Source organism: Primulina tabacum, chromosome 17, assembly GCF_025594145.1.
Source record: "Primulina tabacum isolate GXHZ01 chromosome 17, ASM2559414v2, whole genome shotgun sequence".
Classification (NCBI taxonomy): Eukaryota; Viridiplantae; Streptophyta; class Magnoliopsida; order Lamiales; family Gesneriaceae; genus Primulina; species Primulina tabacum.
The window spans coordinates 32,646,798-32,668,042 of NC_134566.1; the positions used below are offsets into that span (position 1 = coordinate 32,646,798).

General features: G+C 39.8%; 2 protein-coding genes and 1 long non-coding RNA gene across 8 annotated transcripts; 2 read left to right on the forward strand and 1 right to left on the reverse strand.

Moving 5' to 3' along the window:
* Positions 1-3,040: 3,040 nt before the first annotated feature.
* LOC142531513 (uncharacterized) lies at positions 3,041-3,801 on the forward strand. The gene is made up of 2 exons (XM_075637667.1): positions 3,041-3,117; positions 3,193-3,801. The coding sequence occupies exons 1-2, from the start codon at positions 3,052-3,054 to the stop codon at positions 3,775-3,777; spliced, it is 651 nt and encodes a 216-aa protein (XP_075493782.1). The 5' UTR covers positions 3,041-3,051; the 3' UTR covers positions 3,778-3,801.
* Positions 3,802-11,808: 8,007 nt separating this feature from the next.
* LOC142531023 (high affinity sulfate transporter 2-like) lies at positions 11,809-15,712 on the reverse strand. Of its 2 annotated transcripts, XM_075637005.1 has the most exons (13): positions 15,593-15,708; positions 15,114-15,510; positions 14,836-15,040; positions 14,564-14,738; positions 14,394-14,459; positions 14,183-14,296; positions 13,966-14,082; positions 13,766-13,892; positions 13,336-13,622; positions 12,938-13,128; positions 12,730-12,818; positions 12,541-12,617; positions 11,809-12,089 (listed from the first exon to the last, which is right to left on the reverse strand). In XM_075637005.1, the coding sequence occupies exons 2-13, from the start codon at positions 15,484-15,486 to the stop codon at positions 11,952-11,954; spliced, it is 1,959 nt and encodes a 652-aa protein (XP_075493120.1). In that variant the 5' UTR covers positions 15,487-15,510; positions 15,593-15,708; the 3' UTR covers positions 11,809-11,951. The 2 variants fall into 2 exon arrangements, with proteins under 2 accessions (XP_075493120.1, XP_075493119.1); XM_075637004.1 differs by having other exon boundaries at positions 15,114-15,712.
* Positions 15,713-17,783: 2,071 nt separating this feature from the next.
* LOC142531975 (uncharacterized) lies at positions 17,784-19,958 on the forward strand. Of its 5 annotated transcripts, XR_012816431.1 has the most exons (5): positions 17,784-17,970; positions 18,160-18,218; positions 18,336-18,962; positions 19,107-19,191; positions 19,346-19,958. It is a non-coding gene; the product is annotated as an uncharacterized LOC142531975 (long non-coding RNA). The 5 variants fall into 5 exon arrangements; XR_012816433.1 differs by having other exon boundaries at positions 18,160-18,978; XR_012816432.1 differs by having other exon boundaries at positions 18,160-18,962; positions 19,095-19,191.
* The last annotated feature ends 1,287 nt before the right edge of the window (positions 19,959-21,245 follow it).

Below are 21,245 nucleotides of genomic sequence, written 5' to 3' on the forward strand. Positions count from 1 at the left end.
TCGATTTTGATGCTACACGAAATTCAGGTGATAAATCTGCCCGAGTGAACACGTTAGTATGAGAGGATATCCGCTACTTTCGCGTCCACACCAATAAATCTCGGGGTCGCCACCTATGTCACGAATTGAGGTTAGAGGTATCGAGGGATACCCAACAAAAAAAATCCTCCACTCTCAAATTAGCAAACACCCCAAAATATGTACTCTCAAAAGCTAGATACTTATGGAGCATATAATGAGATAATGTGAATCCCCCCTTAAAATGGTGGGATGGCTCCTATTTATAGGCTTCCTAGTTGAACCATGAGCTTAGATTATCTTGGGCTCTCTATTGGGCCTAATCCTTAATTTATGGCCCAATCCAATCTCCACACAATTAATTATGCCTAACTTACAAAAATAAACCATTTTTTAGACTAATACCCATCATAAGCCCCCCACTCTGAAACACCTACATTTTATTGAAGGTGATCGAAAGTAACAATTTATTAGAAGAAAAAGCTTCCTCCTACGCTCCTAATAAAATAACAATACAATAACTTAAAAAACTTATTCTATCCTTTGCTTTAATTTTGCAATTAGGTTGAGCCCTACTCCCCTATAAAAGGGGCCCACACGCCTCACTCCTCTCCTGATCTTCCGCCGTCATGTCAGGTATCCTCTCTGCTCTATTCCCTTTCTTTATGGGTCTTTGCTGCTGGTACTATATTATACTATATAATATATATTACAAATGCTTTTCCTTTATGTATTCGAATTTGTGCTCCATTAAATAATAGTCTTTCTTCTTCCTTCCATTTGCTTTACTGTTCGTAATCTTGTGAGGCTCCTGGGGACTCTTTTTCTGTGAACATCACCATAGAACAAAGAAATACGTACAGTAAGCCACCATTTTTGGGAAAACTCAGGCGACTTATATGTCGCAAGATGGTCCGACCAAGGCTTCGGCCCTGGTTCCAGGTGGTGCTATGCTTTTGTGGGTCTGAAATAACCGGAAATCTTAAAAAGATCTCACGCAATCCATGCGTATCTGTGAGCCTCGTTCTGTATATACTGGTGAGAAGTCATCTTCGCTGCTACTCAGCCCAGTAGATGCTAGTAGAGCCGATCTTACGGAGCTGCTCCAATCGGGGTGCACGGATTCGAGCAGAGCCGCTGCGCTGGCGACGGTACTGGGCTGGTGCAAGGGTATTGGGTTGGTGCAAGGGTATTGGGCTGGTGCAAGGGGATTGGGCTGGGCTTTATTTATGTAATGGGTTTGAGTTGGGGTGGTTTGGGCTAGGGATTGGGTTGGGTTGGTGCAAGGGTATTGGGCTGGTGCAAGGGTATTGGGCTGGGCTTTATTTATGTAATGGGTTTGAGTTGGGGTGGTTTGGGCTAGGGATTGGGTTGGGTTGGTGCAAGGATATTGGGCTGGTTTGATTCATTTGGGATAGGGATTAGACTGGGATTATTTGTGGATTGGATTTGGGTTGGGGTATTGACTAATCTTTACAACATGATACGGGTTGTGCACCTAATGCTACTTCTCTCGGGTTATCTGATAAATTTTTAAACTTCTTGCAGGGTGCGCGCCTCGTGGTAAGGTGTACTCTTTACTAATGGCTAGTCGTATGCACAAATCTTCCCTTTCGAGTGATTTTAGTAGGGGTGAAGCTTCAGATACTTATTCTTATCACTCTGACACTCCGTCCCTCTTGAGCGATTTGGGTTCTTTGGGTGACCTGACCCTCCTTGGTGACTTGGGTTCTTTGGGTGATGATGTTTTAATGGATGATCTCGAGAGTTCTTTCCCTCCTATCCCTCAAGTGCCATTACCTTGCCCTCGTGGTTCCTCGTTTGGTGATAATCCTGACCAAGAAGTTATTCCTGGGGACCTAGATCGGGGCCTTCTGACTCCTCAGGATGTGAAGTGCTTGAGTGGTAAACTGAAAATCTCCTCTGACTATGAGTTTAAGGCTCCTAGCTTGGGGGATTCTTATCACAACCCACCCGCAGGGTATTTTACCGTGACCCTTGCCCATTTTAATAGCGGGTTTTCCATTCCTCCTCATTCCTTACTAGTCGAGGTGACTCGTACCTTAGGTGTAAGCTTCAGTCAGTTGTCCCCAAACTCACTTACTTATTTTCTGGGATTCTGTCATCGAGCAAACGAGTTTCAAATTCAGGCTACTACTTCTTTGTTCCATTCTCTTTTCTCAGTACGATGCCTTAAACCTGACTACTCCGTCTACTTCCAACCTCGTGCTGGTTTCAAGTTCATGGTCAGACTACGCTCGACTCGAGGGGATTGGCGATCCCACTTTCTTTTTGTAAAGGATAGTGGTTGGGACGTACCTTCAACTTGGAGCTCTAGTTGTAGTGTTGTGAAAATGAGAATGATTCATCGACATTTGCAAGTTCAGTGCCAAACCCTGGGGTTTTTTGATTATATATTTGATCCTAAGAGTTTGTTAACCCGCGGTATCTCTTTTGTTGCTTTAATTGCCTTTTTGCACATCGTTGATTTTCACTATTTTTAACTTTTACGTTTGAGTTATGAAATTTTAATGCTTCATTGCCCCTATTTTTCTTGTAGGGTTGCGCGTGAACTTGGCCACCCTTCAGGCTCGCGAAGACACTATGGGGAGGTCTCTTTCTATCGGAGAGAAGAAAAGAGTTGATGACCGGCGCTACCCTCCCGCTCCTCGATCTTCTATCCCTTCTTCGGGGTCGCACCCCCAGTCTGGTTGTGGAGGAGGGTCTAGCTCTCAAGTTCGTCAGGGGCCTCATCCTATGTCCACTGAAAACCATGCTTCTGGAACTGTTATGGATAAAAGAAAGGACCAGTGTACTAGAGGACATTACGATGGCAAGAGGAAGGGCGAAGTGGCCACCCCACCAAACTTTAAGAAAGATCGTGGAGATCCGATATCGTCTTCTCGAGGCTCTCGGAAGAACTCTGTATTCTTGGAAGGAGTTAATGCTAAGGAGAAAGTGGGGTCTTTTTGGGATATAGATGACCCTGATATAGGATGGAGAAAGGGGAGGGATATGATATGTGATCATGACATGGCTCATTTGGTCCCTCAGCCCCCTGCTGCTCTATCCCACTGCCTAGCCTTGATAGGTTGCCAGGTGCTTTCCCCGCCCCTCAGTGACTTTTCTGTAGGGACGTTTATGTGATGTAACCAACTGTCTCTTGCTTTTCAGGCTGTGTCTCTGGCTTGTGCTTATCAGGCTCGAGAGGAGAGAGGTCGAGCTGAGGAGGCTCGATTTCGCCGAGAGCTCTCCCAATTAAAGGAAGAAAATGAACGTCTTCGATCGGAGAACATGAAGTTCCAAGGCGATCTTTCTTTCTTGACAAAGAAATGTGAAGAAAAGACCAGAGATGATGAGGAATTGCGTAAAGAGCTCGGTTCCCTCTATGACAAACACCGTACCGAGGTGAAGACTGGCGGGATGTTCTTGGCTTCTAAGACGGGGAAGTCCTTTGTGACGGGTGTTGAGGAGAAGGCACTAGCAGCCTTTCGTGCTTCTTCGGCTTATGCTGATGAGGTTTACAGTCACGCATTTGGTCTCCGTGACGAGGTGCTGCGAGACTGTCGTCTCCAGCTCCGCTTGACAGGTTTGGTTCCTGAGGAGGTGATTATGAGGATTTCACCTCATGTGGCAGAGTTGGATGACACCGCTCAGGTTGACCCTCTGCCAGAGTTTCCTCCAGCGGGGGATGTTGACTGCGAGGTCATTGGTGCGCTGCACTTGCTCCCTGCTGACGAGGCTATCGAGGATGGATGATTTTTGCCTTCGCCACTAGACCTGTCTGAGCTTTATTCTAAGATCGTACTTTTGCATAACTATTTTGCTTAGTCGAAGTTTATTTTGATTACTATGTCATCTGGGCATTAATTTTCGTTTTTTTTTTATCATACTTTATGCTTGCTGCTTAATTAAATATGAATTTGGGCATAACTAAGCCTCTGTGGTCTCGACGGGAAGTTATTACCCTAGCGTAGGTATCCCGGGACTCTATTTTGGTGACCTCTTATAGTGTCTGAGCACTTTCCCGCTGGGCTGGCCAAGCCTCTTATGCTTGGGTGGCTCTCTATGACATCTTGGGTCTCGCGATGACTTTCGCGCGCGTTACACACATTTTTTTTCTTGGTTCTTTAATTAAGTAAAACGAAAAGATGATAATTGCAAGGAAAACTTTTAAATTTATTGATAAACGTAACTCAGGTAATAACATCATGTCACTGACTGCTCTTTAAGTAAAAACAAATAGAAACACGTAGTCTATACGTAAAATTTCTTTAAGTTCGCAATGTTCCACGTTCTTGGTAAGGTCTTCCCATCTGGTTGCTGAAGACGATATGCTCCTCCTTTGATTATCTCGATTACTTTGTACGGGCCTTCCCATTTTGGATCGAGTTTACCTACCTGCCGCAAGATTTCCGCCCTCCTCAAGACTAAGTCCCCTACTTGAAATGACCTATGCTTAACCTTGTTATTGTATGCTCTGGCCATTTGCGCTCTGTTCCTTTCTGCACGGAGTGATGCCTCTTCCCTAAGCTCTTCTATGAGATCAAAAGATAACCTCATCGCTCTTTCATTATCCGCTAGAGTATAATTCTGGACTCTCATGGAAGGTTCTCTTATTTCTGCGGGAGCCACTGCTTCTGCCCCATAAACCAAGTTGAAGGGTGATTCTCTGGTAGAGGTGCGTGACGTAGTCCTATAAGCCCAGAGGGCACTCGGCAGTTCATCCACCCATTTGCCTTTGGCCGCTCCTAATCGGGTTTTGAGGTGCTGCAAGATAGTACGATTTGTAACTTCCGTTTGTCCATTCGCTTGGGGGTTTCCTACGGAAGTGAAGAATTGTTTGATGGAAAACCCCTCACACCACTTTCTTAATTTGGAACCTAAGAATTGTGCTCCGTTATCTGAGACGAAGGCTTGTGGTATTCCAAACCTATAGATTATATTCTTCCACACAAAGTTTATTACGTCTCTTTCGGCTATCTTAGCTAAAGGTTCAGCTTCTACCCACTTTGTGAAGTAATTGACGGCCACAAGAAGGAACTTTCTCTGCCCAGTAGCTATGGGAAATGGTCCCACGATATCCATTCCCCATTGTGCAAAAGGCAAAGTGCTTTCTAAGGGTTGCAGGAGCGTAGCTGGCCGATGATTGATATTCGCGTGTTCTTGGCATGCACGACAGTGTCTTACCAACTTTTCTGCGTCACGCCTCATTGTGGGCCAAAAGTACCCTTGTCGCAGAGCTTTATGGGCCAATGCCCTTCCTCCTAAATGATTCCCAAAAATTCCTTCGTGAATCTCTCGAAGTACGTAGTTAGCATTACTGGGAGCAAGACACTTCAAGTATGGTAAGGAGTAGCCCCTTTTGTACAACTCATTATCTACTATTGTAAATCGAGCGGCTCTTATCCGAAGCTTTCGGGCTGTAGAAGGATCTTGTGGTACGCTTCCTTGTACAAGGAAACTGATGATTTCATCTTTCCAGCTCGGTTCACCCTCTCCAGTGCACAGAATGTCAAGAGTTGGTCCCTCCGCCTCTTCCTTAGTAACGGCTAGAAAAGTGACCCTTCTACTGTCAATATTTGTCATAGAACTTGCCATCTTGGCTAACCTATCTGCTACTTCATTCTGGGCCCTGGGTATCTGCTTTATCTCATAGTTCTCTAGACGCGAGAGCGGCTCATTAACCCGGAGCACATACCTGGCCATTTTCTCCTCCTTAGCCACATAAGTCCCTTGAAGTTGGTTAACCACAAGCTGGGAGTCACTGTGCGCTATCAACCTCTTTGATCCTGCAGCTAAGGCTAGCTTTAATCCTACTATAATAGCCTCGTACTCTGCTTCGTTATTTGATGCCGAAAATTGAAGCCTTATGGAATACTGAAACTTGTCTCCATGAGGATTTTCTAACAATATTCCGGCTCCACTTCCTGATGCAGTGGAAGATCCATCAACAAACAGTGTCCAAGTGGGGCTGGAACATTCTGCCTCCATTATCTCCATTTCTACTATGAAATCTGCCAGAAACTGGGCCTTGACCGCCGGGCGCGGTTGGTACTCCAATCCGTACTCGCTCAACTCCACCGCCCATTTGACCATCCTACCAGATGCCTCAGGGCTGGAGAGTACCTTCTTCAAGGGATGGTTGGTCAACACTACTACTTGATGAGATTGGAGGTAAGGACGTAGTTTCCTTCCTGCAATGACTAGTGCCAGGGCCAATTTCTCGATATTGGTGTATCGAAGTTCTGCTCCCTGCAATGTTTTGCTCACGTAATATACTGGCTTATGCTCGCGTCCTTCCTCTAAGGTTAGCACTGCGCTGACTGCTTCGGACGAGACTGCTAGATAAAGGAACAACGTATCTCCTTCACACGGTTTTACAAGTAAGGGTGATGTGGTTAAGTACTTTTTCAAGCTGTCGAAGGCTTGCTGACACTCGTCCGTCCATTCGAATCTACTTCCTTGTCTGAGCACTTTGAAGAATGGCGGGCCTTTATCTGCCGACCGAGAGATGAATCGATTAAGAGCGGCGATCCGTCCTGTTAACTCTTGTATTCCTTTCAACGTCTTCGGAGGAGACATGTTTAAAATTGCATTGATCTTCTCGGGATTAGCTTCTATCCCTCTAACTGAGACCATATAACCTAGGAATTTCCCTCCTCCGACCCCGAATGTGCATTTTCGGGGTTCAACCTCATTTTATACTTTCTTAGAATGCCAAAGCATTCTCTGAGATCTTCAGTGTGGGTTGAGGCCCGTATGCTCTTGACAAGCATGTCGTCTATATATACTTCCATGTTGCGCCCGATTGTTTTTTCAAACATCTTGTTTACCAACCGTTGGTAAGTTGCCCCTGCGTTCTTTAATCCGAATGGCATCACCTCGAAGCAGTAAATCCCTCGATCAGTTACAAAGCTTGTTTTTTCCTGATCCTCGGGTGCTAGACGAATCTGATTGTAGCCTTGATATGCATCCAAGAAGCTGAGCATGTCGCACCCGGCGGTGGAGTCGACCAATGAATCAATCCTTGGCAACGGGAAAGAATCCTTAGGGCATGCCTTATTCAGATCAGTGAAATCTATGCACAAACGCCACTTGTTTCCTGGCTTCGGAACGAGCACGACATTTGACAACCACTGTGGGTACATGACAGGGCGGATGTACTTAGCTGTTAATAGCTTCTCTACTTCTTCACTAATATGTTTGCTCTTCTCGAGACCGAACGTTCTTTTCTTTTGTTTAATTGGTTTTATCTTTGGATCTGCTTTGAGTTTGTGGAGTGATACTCCTGGGGTATTACGGGCAGTGCTTCATCTTTCCAAGCAAACACATCTGCGTTATTTCTTAGAAAAGTTGTCAGGGCTTCTTCTAAATTAGTTGGCAGGCCCGTTCCAACCTTGACCTTGCTCTCGGAATTTCCTGGTATTATTTCTATACTTTTCAGTATTTCTGCGGCTTTAAGTCTCTCGTCTCTTCCCGATTTGCTCTCAACAACATGAACCTCGCTGTTTTCCGGATGATGCTCCAACTTCTTCTTACTTCTGGGTGATGAGTCCTTTGAGGCAGCCTGCCTCTTTCGGTGATTTGTTGTCCCCTACAAGGTGATGGCATGACATTCTCTCGCCAATCGGCTATCACCGGTTGCCTCCCCTATTCCTCCGGGTGTGGGGAACTTAAGTTTCATGTGATACGTAGAGCCTATTGCCTGAAACAAATTTAAGCTAGGCCGTCCCAAAATAATGTTGTATGCTGACGGAGACTTAACTACGAGAAACCTCACCATCTTTGTGGTATTTAGTGGGTAAGACCCCAAGGAAAGGGGAAGCGTAACCTCTCCTAATCCCTCAACTACCTCCCCCGCAAATCCAACTAGAGGGGTATTTACCGGGGCTAGTAAGGCATTGTCAATTCCAAGTTTTACAAAAGCGCTGTAGAAAATGATGTCCGCAGAACTTCCTGAATCTACTAGTATCTTTCTCACCCAGAAATTGGAAATGGTGGCGGAGATGACTAAGGCGTCATTGTGTTCCCCACGAGGGAACTCTAGGTCACTGTCACCGAACGCCATATCTTTCTTTGACTGGACTATCTCGAGCATGGTGTGCGATATGGTATTGACCGCAGATGGAAGTTCTTGCACCGCTACGTGAACCAAGGTTTTTCTCGCCCTGTTTGAATCCCCACATGCCGGGCCTCCAGAAATTACTGCGATGACTCCTCCAGTAGGCAGGTTTTCCTCTATCCTTTCGGGTCGTTTCCCTTGGTCCTTGTTCCCTCTCAGAGGGCTGGGCTTGCGCTGGAACTCTGGGCGCTTATTGTCCTGCTGATTTCGTGACTTATCCACGAAACTACCCAAGTATCCTCGCTTGATGAGTTTCTCTATTTCTGCTCGCAGGACAAAACAGTTTTCTGTGGTATGGCCTTTGTCCTTGTGAAAACGACAATACTTGTCAGATTGCTGTCTTTTCGAGTTCTCTTTCATAGGGCGTGGGGGCTGCAAAAGACCTTGCTTCTCGGCTACTACTAATATGTCCGTCAAGCGTGAGTTCAGCGGGATGTGTTGGAGATGAGGGCTCTGAGTTACCCGCCTTTCTTCTTTCTTGTCTCCAAATTTCTCATCCTCTCTCTTTCTTTTCCCAAGGTAACGAGGTTCTACTGCTTCTTCGATGCGAATATATTTTTCTGCTCTTTCAAGTAATTCTTCTAAAGTGTTAGGGGGTTTTCCCGCTATTGACTCTTTGAATCTCCGGTGACGAAGGTTTTGTTGCATGATTCCTGCCAGTAAATCGTGATTGACGTGCGGGACCTCATGAACGGCCTGAGTGAATCGCTATACAAACTCTCTTAGGCTCTCTCTCTCTCTTTGGACTATGGTGAACAAATAAGATGCTGTCTTGGGATATTTCCTATTAATGGAGAATTGTTGAAGAAAACGTCTGGTGAGTTCATCCAGGCTGCCTACTGTCCCCGGGGGTAGCTTGTTGAACCAAGTAAGGGCTTGTCCTGATAGGGTAGTTCGAAAGATTTTACAGTAAGCAGCATTGCTGATGTCATAAAGGTCTGCCTTAGCATAAAATTTGTCGAGGTGATCTTGTGGATCCCCTTCTCCTTTATACTCAGGTAGGTTTGCTATCTTTAATCCAACCGGCAGCATTTCTGCTAGTACAGCTGTGGTGAAAGGGCTACGTCGTGCAGGTGAAATTGCAATTGCAACCTCTTCTCCTCTCTTGGCGTGGAGTTTCTGATAAGAAGGAGGTGCCTGGCTATGAGCCTCGTCATCTTGGAGTGCAGTCCCTTTCTTTAGGTTTGTCGGCGGCACGTCGTTGGTCCCGACTACCTCTCTCTCTGGTAAGATTCTCTCTGAACGATGCGAATGGGCTCCTTCACCGTGCGCTCCCCTGTTCTCGTTGTACTGCTGCCGAGTTGCGAGGTATCGCGCCACGGCTTCGGCTGCAGCCCTAGACGCTGCTTCCTCCATCATCACCTTCAGAACCTCGGACGTGATCAGGAACTCTTCCTGCTGCGGGCGAGCTGGAGGAGGGCGCCCATGCTCCTCTGGAGCGTCATGAGTCGTACGCGACCGTGTTTGCATTCTCAGTGATCAGGTGGCAGGTGTTCCCACAGACGGCGCCAAACTGATGCTACACGAAATTCAGGTGATAAATCTGCCCGGGTGAACACGTTAGTATGAGAGGATATCCGCTACTTTCGCGTCTCCACCAATAAATCTCGGGGTCGCCACCTATGTCACGAATTGAGGTTAGAGGTATCGAGGGATACCCAACAAAAAAAATCCTCCACTCTCAAATTAGCAAACACCCCAAAATATGTACTCTCAAAAGCTAGATACTTATGGAGCATATAATGAGATAATGTGAATACCCCCTTAAAATGGTGGGATGGCTCCTATTTATAGGCTTCCTAGTTGAACCATGAGCTTAGATTATCTTGGGCTCTCTATTGGGCCTAATCCTTAATTTATGGCCCAATCCAATATAATATATATATATATATATATATATACACGTAATTGTAAATATACATAAATATATATATATTTACAATTACGTGTTTTAATTTTTAATCTGCGATGGACCAAAAAATAAAAAAGTTATTTAATGGCACCATATTTACTGAATTTATGTCGTAAAATGAAGGCCATTCACAGTGAGTTCACTTATATGCTTACCATGTTCTGAAAGTTGCGAATAAAATTTTCCTTTTAAGATAAACTTGCTCGGCATGTTGAGCCTCACGATACCGAATTTCTGCCAGAAAATTAAGGCCATTCATAGTGAATTCATATATATATATATATTCATATATGTGTGTGTGTGCGCACACGCACGAGCTAATGTACTGAAAGTTGCGAATGCATTTTTTTTTTGAGAGAGTTCGGGAAGAAAAATGTTATAATTGAGTTTTGAACGTGAGATATTTTTCTAAATTTGAGATCTTAGTGTCAGATGACTAGATAAACTACAATTCATCTGGAGATTGCGAATATATTTTTCGTTTAAGATAAACTTGTTTTACATGTTTAGCTTCACAACGTCAACTAAGGAAATGATTGAGTAATTTATTCTATCGATCGAATTTAAATTTATTAGGAAATATAATTGATTTTTATTTATGATGAAATGATTATATGTGGTTGCTACCAATGTTCTAAAAAGAGCCGATTAAGCGTAACCTGTGAGAGAAAAGCTTTGTTTCGAAATAAGTGTGAAAAAGAAAAGGATGATTGATCATATTAAGAGTGAAAAAAAATTAGATAAAATTTTATTTTTAAATTTTTGTAAAATTTAATTATCAAATAATAAGTATGTAATAACAAATTTTTTTATATAAAGAAAACATAAAGATATTTAAATAAAATTCGTATAAAACCCTTCTTTTCTTTACGACTACGATATGATATTGACCCAACATTTATCAGAAAAAATTTCTCTACACAATGAGTGAATTTGAAAGTTATGTTTTATACAAGTTATTGATTTATTTATATTTCTTAAAAAAGGTTAACATGAAATTAGAAAGGAATGGAAGAGTTCCGAAATCGTAAATATTAATATTGTATTTTTATATAACCCAATGATATAATGGGCCATATAACGTTGGGCCTTGTTATTATTAAGCTCTACTAGATATGGATTATATTTATACCAGAAATTTAAAAGACAAAATTTTTAAGATAAAAACTTGTGTTTGACAGTCTCACGAATTGTATTTATTGAGACGAATATCTTATTTGGATCATCCATAAAAAATATTAATTTTTATACTAAGGAGTAGGTCTCTTGTAAGACGGTTTCACAAATCTTTATATGTGAGACGGGTCAACCCTACCGATATTCACAATAAAAAATAATACTCTTAGCATAAAAAATAATATTTTTTCATGGATGAACCACATAAGAGATCTGTCTCACAAAATACGACATGTGAGACCGTCTCACACAAGTTTTTGCCTGGACCAAAATGGGTGTTAGAAAACTTGCAAGAATTATTAAAATGATATGATTTAAATTTAATTCTGATTTTTTAAACCAACCGGTAGTATTTGTTTAAGTGAAACTAAACTAAAATTTCGTCTTTCATAAACATTTCGTGCATTTCTTCTCAATTTATGCAATATAAGATGCAAATTTTGGACCCAAAAAAATAAAAGAAGAAGCAAAATTGGAGTGAATGACGCTCCAACCCAGTGAAAATGACGCAACATGCTTCAACTGATATGATACATGCTAAGCAATTATTAAAAATGAAATTATTCGGATACAAAAATACAAGAAAATATGCAGAGTAACAGTTATTTCATGCAAACCACGCAAGTTGTAAGACAAAAAAAATCACTTGAGTCTCGAGAGCTAGCTTCTCCAATATCATAGACGGGCGGACCGGACCGGTCCGGACTGCAAACGAGCGACTCAAGGCTCTATCTTCGGACCTAGAGTGGTGACAGCATCAACCACAGTGAAGAAAATCTTGTCTTCTCCAATCAAGTTGGTGAACTCAGATGCATAGAGCTTGTCGAGCACCACCTGCCCCGGATTTGCTAAAACTACCTGCATCAATATGCATGGGAATGAGTAATCGATGGATTGATTGACATAATTTTTCGAGTTTCTGTTGTTAGAAATTAAACTGAGATTTAAACATAAATCTAAATCCACTATTCCTATCCATTATTGTTTATTTTACGTTGATATTCTCCTACATTATTCATATGACAAAAATAAAGGACATGTTATACATATTAAAATTCATCTAATAAAAATAAAGAAAAAAGGCATTCAATATTTCAAAATTAGAGGAATAAACTCGTCGTTTTACTTTATTTTTGGTTAGAAGATTTTAATGTGGTGGGCTTCAGGCAGAATAAAAGACCAAATTAATCCCAATAAAAAATCCAAACTATATATTGGACGAAAACTATGACAGTTATAAGACTAAAATCCAAAACTTGTCAAAAATTCGCGTGTTGTATAAGTTTTAATGAAACACTATACATCATACCTGTACATCTTTCTTTTGTAGATGTTTGTGCAGATCTTCCAAGGAACGAATGCCGCTAGTGTCGATATCTGTTACAGCTGAAAACGACAAAATGGGAAAGATTTTAAAGTATAGGAATTATAACATAGTGAGAATCAAGTTCGAGACTTAATTATATCGACATCGATGTTGAAGCGAAAAAGTCCTTACGTGACATTTCTATTATTAAATACTGAATTTTTTGTTGGCTGCTGTCTTTAAGGTGTTCCTCCTCTTCATCAGTCAGCAATCTCAGTATCCTGTAAAAACAAGTGTATCTTCATTTGTACTCCCCAAATCCCACGTCAAAAGAATTACATTCTATAATTACAACGACCGGGCAAAATTATAAAAGGACTAGGGACTCATCTATACATACCTCTCCCTGATGTAATTGGAGTTTGAAAAATAGATTGCGGAATCAACTCTCACAATCAGAAGTCCAGGAATTTTGGTGGCTTCGGGATGTTCTTGAATGTTCCGGTAGATCGAAGTTCTCGGGATTTTCCCAAGCACCGCAGTTCGAGGCCTAGTGACTTGGAGAAGAATCTTAGCAATTGATAGAGCAACCTGTATATATGTTACATTCTTATAAGTTAAAAACTATCAGTATCAAGGCGAAATTTCAATATACCCTGAAGTTGCACCAAAAGTTAACAGTTCTTCTGACATATGGATAAAAATATATATTTTTTGGGAAATGCCGGATATCACCTCATTTCCCCAGTATCAGATATAAGCAACAGAAACAATGGCTAGGATTGTTGTGTGTCTTACTGCGATCAGAAGACCAATCTCAACCGAGACGAAAACAACCCCAAAGAATGCTCCCATACAAGCCATGAAATCGAATTTGTCGATCTTCCATATAACTATCATAGCTTGAAGGTCGAACATGCCCGCCACAGCTGATATGATAATCGCGGCTAAAATTGTGTTGGGCGTGTACTTAAAAAGTGGGGTGATCACAAAAAGAGTAAGCAAAACAATGCAAGACATGACTATGTTCGACACAGGCGTCTTGCATCCAGCCATGTAGTTCACAGCAGAGCGTGAGATGGCCCCTGTCAAGAAGTCTGAAGATCAAAAACTCGTAGGCTTGAGGTAAAATTAGTTCTCATAATGAAAGAATTGGTCAATATATATTTTGTTTATATTACAATTGTCATCTCTTTATATGTGTATAGATAAATATTAAAAGATCTACCAGCGGCTAGGTAGCACGATGTCATCGAGCCAACGATGTTCATCGATCCTAGCGCGACCATTTCTTTGTTTCCATCTAAGTGGTAGTCTTTCATTGATGCAAATGTTCTACCAATAGCCACAGCTTCCTGTGAGAAGTAAAATCTTTTAGCTTTATGAGTCTTCATACTCAAACGAGTATGTTATGCCTTTTCTTCTTACCGTCAACGCGACCATCCCCGCAACCACACCGATCTTAAAACCTTTGCCAAGATAGGTTCCTGAGAAATATATTTCGTGAAGAGAAGGAGGATTTATGCCTTGTTCAATGTGGCGCACCTATACATACATATTCGGAGTAAAAAATTAATTAGCTATTTTACATAAACAAATGATGGTTTGTAATTAGCGTTTGACATCTATATCTATTAATACTTACAATTTGAACGCCTTTCTTGTCTGCACGAGTGATGTAAACAAAGAAGGTTGAAATGATAACTGAAAGCATTGGAGCTATAGCAGAAATCCAAAATAATTTCTTCTTCTTTTTCCCCTGATTCGACAAAATTGATCAGAATGAAATTCATGTAAAACGATGAACTTGCATGCAGGTCTGGAGACAATATGAATTAGAGGGATGGATTTCTCACAATGTATTTGGCAAGGAGTAGGAAAGCCAAGAATGCAACTCCTATCACAACCGTCTCCCAGTTCCACTATAAAACAAGAAGAAATAATAAGCTTCAAAGAGTAAATAAACGTTCATCTGTTTCTGTCGAAAAAGTGTACTACTTATTTTGAATAAGAACCTAAAGCTCACCCCATGGTGCACATTAGACCACACTGATTGCATCACAGAAACTATGTCGGTTTTCTTGGTGAAGTTCTTTACACCAAGCAAGCCTTTGAGCTGTTGAAGTCCAATAGTAATGGCTGCCCCAGCCATGAATCCAACTATGGCAGCATGAGAAAGGAAATCAACCAAGAATCCCAGCCTGAATACGAACACGAATACAACACACAGTTTTTTTAGGGTGAGCCCAAAAGATCAAAAGGAAGAAACTGGCAGGTGACTGTTGTTTACGCTTTTACCGGAAGAAACCTAGTACAAACTGAGTGACTCCTGCAAAGAACGTAGCTGTAAACGCAAGACGTCGATACTCGTGTTTGTTTGTGGGATCAATCTCATTCTGAAGCAGATTTCCAAGCAAGATAGACACCACGGCTACTGGACCAATGGCAATCTCTCTAGAGCTACCCATGAAAGCATAAATCAGGGGACAAACGAAACTACTATCTGCAATTTCGTTCAAAAGTTTTCAGGCAATCTAATGACAATATTTTTCATGATATATCATAATGCGACTTACACAGCCCATATTGCGGATCCAGATTAGCAAGTTTTGAATACGCAATGTCCTGAGGGATGCACAGACTTGCAATGGTAAACCCTGCAATAAGATCACCTTTGAGCTTGGAAAGGTTATAGCTTCGCCCCCATTCAAGAATGGGGAAAACGGATTGTATTCCCAGCAATAGTTTCTTCGACTTCGTTTGGTTCTTGAAAGCGCGAAGCGGTTCATCATGGAAAAACGTCTCCTTCAACGTATGTGTGAATTCCTTAAGAAGGCTTTGCTTTGGCGGTGCTCCCACCTTGTGAACGTACGGGAAGTTATCAGAATGGCGGCGCGAAGAAGCAACACTCGCAACATCCACCCCATCCAAGACTCGATTGCTACTCATCGTGGCCCAAGAAAGAGACTATCTCTGCACGCACAAATAAAGAATCTTCGGCATTCAATAAATCAAACCAGCAGCTACTTAAGAATCTATGTCAACTTGTATTTACAGTCCTTTCTTTAACTCTTTCTGCAGCTTCTCTTTGCCGCAATGGAGCTGAATGATTTTGCCAGCCTTGGTTTTCTTGAATTTATAAATGTTCGCCGCAAGCCAACGTGAATCGGATCGGAGGAGAATATCCATGCGGAAAAAAGCATGGGATGAAAAACGTTTCAATTAAAAATGAGAAAAATATCTGATGATGAAATTAATATGTATGATATTAATATGCATGGCCCGTTCTACATTTTTTTTACAAAAAAAAAAAAAATGATTTCTTTTTATTTGTTATAATTATTATTGATTAGAAATTTGTATATTTATGTAATTTTAGTAAATAAAATATTAAAGTATAATGTATGGAAATTCAACGTGCTGACTTTTGTGGATGAAACATAAGATCTCATTCATTGATTATGAAAAATATAATAAACACTTTCATATAATTTTAATAGTAAACTATATATATTCAAGACTAATTTTAAAGTAATAATTGGTAGCTATTCATTCTCCAATTAAATGAATATAAAATTTTGTTATATCCTTCATTAAATAATGGAGTCAAAAGATCTCGAAATCAAAATAATTGAGGTGAGTTAAATGCTCTAACAAACAAAAGCTTCCGTCAAAGTTTGGAAATAATACAAATAGTTAATGTTTGTTTTTTGCCACGTTTTCTCCACACAATTATTATAGGTTGTTTTCGCAAGGACCCATACAATGAGTTGACTATCGAGTACCAACAAAAATTTAAAAATCATATATTATAAAAATAAAACGACGCTCTTAAAAATAGAAAAGGAAAATAAATAATAATAATAATAATAATAATAATAAGATAGAAAATTTGTTGCTATGTATAGCTTCTTTTTCTCCCACACACGTATGCATTTGATGTAAACTTAGCATAGCCAAGTATGGGGTGCAATAGACCCTGCTCGAGCATGAGCTCGATCAAGCGGTTTTACTAGAGCTCGAGTCCGACTCGAGTTAATGTCAAGTTGCTTGAATCGATCTCGAATTTTAATTTTTTTCTAATAGAGAAAATTTTATCATTTTTTAAAAGGAATATTAGTGTATGCAATTTATGGCGGTAAAGGAAAAGTGATATTTTAATTAAGTTTATAAAAATAACATGTTAATATATTTATTTTAATCATAATAATTGACTAGTACCCGATAAAATTACACACACACACATATTTATACACATATATATATATATATATATATATATATATATATTATTTTTAGATTGTGATCTTGTGTGAATCTTAATTATATATACTTATTTTTATATAAACCCTACTGGTATTCACAATAAAAAGTAATACTTTTAGTTTAAAAAGTAATCATTTTTCATGGATGATTTAAATAAGATATCCATCTCACAAAATACGACCCGTGATACCGTCTCACGCAATTTTTTGTCAGTATATCACAATATGTGATTTCATAGTATAATTAATTGCACATTTCTACACATAAACTAAAGTAATTATAAAAAAAATTCCCAATTTACACTTCTACATATCTATTATTAAAAAATTCCCAACCCACGAGCCCACGGGCCTGTTGAGAATTGGCCCGACTAGGCCTGCGACCCGCAATAGTGGCATGTGGAAGCACGTTTTTAAATGAGTTGAAATTTTTTCAGCGAAAGCTACTTAATTTGGTTGACGGGTTGGGCTAACCCGACGGACTCAACCTGTATTAACCATTCTATGGAAATTGATTTACTTTAAGTCTTGAAGCTTAAATTTTTTAATTCTCTTTCGTGAAAAATGGAATGCATTGCAATTGCAATATTATAAATTTTTACGAATGCCTCTTCAACATATTTTATATATAATAATTATAGTTATTATAATATCCAATTCAATATATTATGTTTTAAAATATTTTAAACATTATTAAAAAACTAAGGTTATTTAATTGTACAATACTAATTTTTGTATATCTTCACAACATACTATCGCACTCAAAAAAATATATTGATGCTCTAAGTAAAATAACATAATCTCAAATTTGGAACGATGTCTCGAGTTAGCAAACATCCAACTGAAAAACAAGAATTCAAACTATGAAATCACATATTGTGACATACATACATTACGTAATGTATGTATGCATGTATGTACACACAACAAGTATACATATATTTTCTTACAAAAATGGAAAATGCTGATTTTATTGAAGTTTCTCCTCGGCTTCAGTCTTAGTTCCCTCGAGATCATAATTCTCGTCCACACCGGCAGTACACGGATATAAATACTTCGGATGCAGTGTCGTTTGCCATTAATGTGCCGTAAAAGTTAAGCGGGGGGAGATTGCTGCTCTGATTTGCTCTTCAATTTCTCAAATTGGCTAAGCTTTCGATCCGGTAATGTATCAATGCAGATTAATGTGCTATTTTGATTTGTTACATTTCTCATTCGTTCGATCTTCTGTAAGAAATTTGAGTTTCTGTGATGTCAATTTTAGGATTCGAGTTGGATTACTGTAATTTTTCATTGTTTCTGCGCTTGGAATCAGTAAAAATTGTTTTTTGTTCTTTCAAAACCTTTTCAGTCGCAGGAAAATCCAATAATGGCGCGCATAATACATATGGATGTATATTAGAATTCTACGTACAGGTACAGACCTAAATGTTAAATCTATGCGTAGCTACAGCTACTGCTTGAAATTTCTATTTCGGTCGAATTTTTTAGATGTTTCTGATATGATTTTACTAATATCGCATGCTTCCATAGGGTTTTTGTTGAAGAAGATTTCGAAATTAAGTTTACTACATGCAACTAAGAATCTCGAGGTTTCAGTGCAGAGAACGAAATACATTGAGTTTTCCTGAATTTGCTATAATATTGAATTCTATGATTAGTGAATTGCAGAGCATTTCTATGGAAAATCAGCGCAATTCCAAAGTTCCGAAACTGAAATCATTAGACGGCGTCTCATCTAGCCGATCAACGTGCAGAATATCGTCGGCGGTCCCCGCTTTCACCACTCGCCTTTGGGTCCAATTCTGGATTACGCATCTGACAGTTCGGATTCTCCATCTCCGCTGATGAAGTACCTGTGCTGCGGCGATAGGCGCCGCTGTCCTATTCTCACCGGTGTTCGCTACGCTTCTTAAGGTCGAGGAGTATGTTCTCGTTACGGACGGAATTCCGGTGCCAAAATCCAATAAAGGCGGATGATCGAGAGTAAGGTCAACTCTGACATCATTGAGCTTGAATTCTACTTCTTTGTCACAGCCAGGTGGTGTCGGGGCCGAGAATGGCAGTTCCAGCAAGGCGGAAATTAGCCGTCATTGGGAGGAATATGGCATATGCCGCTTGGGTTCCAAACGCCGGGTCAACAATCTCTCTCAATCAAAAGTATAATAATCTAATGGTTCTTATTCCTTTTAAAAATAATCTAATGGTTCTTATTTTCTCACAATATTTATTCATCGTTTCTTATACTTTGAGAGGAAAAGTACCTAAAAGGCTAAAAGTCACCCGCAAAAGTGTTATTTTTAGAATACACGGAATAAATGCTTTATTGACTTCAGCTTCAATTTCAACAGTGCGTCCTCCTCGTTTCTCTGGCATGAACAAGCTTGAGGTATGAAAGATACATTTTTTTGTTTTATCTTTTTCCTTTACTTTTCTTGCCAAATATCGTATCTTCCATATTTGGCCAACTGTTGAATTTCACATCTTTATACCACAAGATTTCTTGTGCGTTCGTGATACTTTAGCAATTTTCTTTCTAATAGATCTTCAAGCCGTACATCAGTTCCAGTGGATCAAGCTCATCGTCACATGGCAAGAAAAGCTGTTCAGTTAAATAAACCATTGCCTCCTCCGCTGCAGCAGCCCTCTCATTGCCGACACCACCAAAATCAATGGCCTCATCGACATCTGCTCTCGAAATCAAACCCAGTTCTGTATCCATCGACGATGGCAAAGTCCCAAATCCTGCCCTTTCATATTCAAATTGGTCACCTCTGGATGATGGAATTGAGGTAAGTGAAAAAAAATGGAATCCCTCGAAGGAAGATTTGGAGGCTCAGATACAAAAAGTTCTGTACGGTACTGGTTCGACAAAAAGATTGGCTTTGTTTCTCAATATCTGCACTGACTGATTGCTTGATGGGGTCCTCATTTTGCTGAAGAAATACTAGTTTAAGATTCACCATTCTTGACACTGATTTAGCTGGTAAAATTGTTGAGATTTTGTGATACCATTTTTACTAGTTTTTTAGCCCACAATATGGCTGTGAGATAGAGGTAGGTATAGTTGAATACTACAAACAATGAATAGCAAGTATAGTAATCTGATAACTTTCGATTGTTTCCTGACTGTATAAAAGGGAAGATTTTCTCTGATGGATGAAATCAAGCACATATTGGCGCCTATTGATGATGAGACATTTTTAAAATTCAAAAGATTTTGTATTGATAATGTTCTCAACAATTGTTAAGATTGCTACATGGCGAAAATTATGTTTGTTGTCCTGATGGTATGGGTAACAATTGTTGGGAAATCGGACTTGAGTCTAGTGAATAAGAATCGAGGCTTGAACTACGTATATGTGGAACTAGCGGGGGCTGTCAATGCCAGGTTTTTGTGACTATAAATATGTAGTCTATTCCCTCAATTCATACTCATCAAAGGTACTAAAACATTCTCGATTTATTTGATTCAGTGCTATTTGTTTCCGTTCTATTTTTTGTTTTCCTAAAAAAGTGATAACTTTGAGGTATACATTGTGTTATTTGTCCCATATCGGTTGGATAAAATTCATGATACTTGTATATATGAGCTTGGACAATACTCCTTCTTTGAGCTAGCTTTTGAGATTGAGTAAGGTCCAAGTTCCAATCCTAACATGGTATCAGAACCAGGTTCTACCGTTATGTGTTGAACTTGCCTATAACACATTCTGATAATCTAAAGTAGTAAATAAATTGTGTTTGAATTGCTATGATTTTTTTCTTATTGAGTCCCAAAGCACATATACGTCAGAAAGATATGTTTTATAGAAACGATAGTTTTCATTGATTCCAGTTTCATTAACTTGTTTCACACAATAAGAACAAATATTTTCCTTTGTTGAATCGAGTTTTGTTCTACTGAACTGGGTTCTGGTTCGAGTATATATTTTGATCTACTCTCACATCGATTGGTCTTCGCTGCTTCTAACGTGTTGGTGACAAGTACGACTTTGTCCACGGAAATGAGGAACGGAGCTTTTACCTACAAATTTCATTGAAGAAGAGAAATAGTCCATTTTTCTAAATGTTTTCATATCTGCTCGTAGCAGAATAGCAAGTATATATCATTTTTAATCTACTTCATATTTATAAATATGGAAATGTTATTGGAACGGAACCATGTTTAATCCTTTACATTGTATATTAATTTACCAGTTTTTTTTTTTTTTTTGAAAGAAAAATCTTCATTGCTATTGCATATTGCTTAATGAGATTCGACCAGATTGAATTGACAAGATTAGTACGAATTTGAATTGAATCGGATTAAAATAAGTAATCTAATCTGATTCAACGTTGATGTTCGATCCCATTTTGAATTGAATCAGATTCGAGTCGGATCGGGTTGAGATTGATAAATTCCGACAAATATACAAAAATAAGACAATGGGCTACTTATTA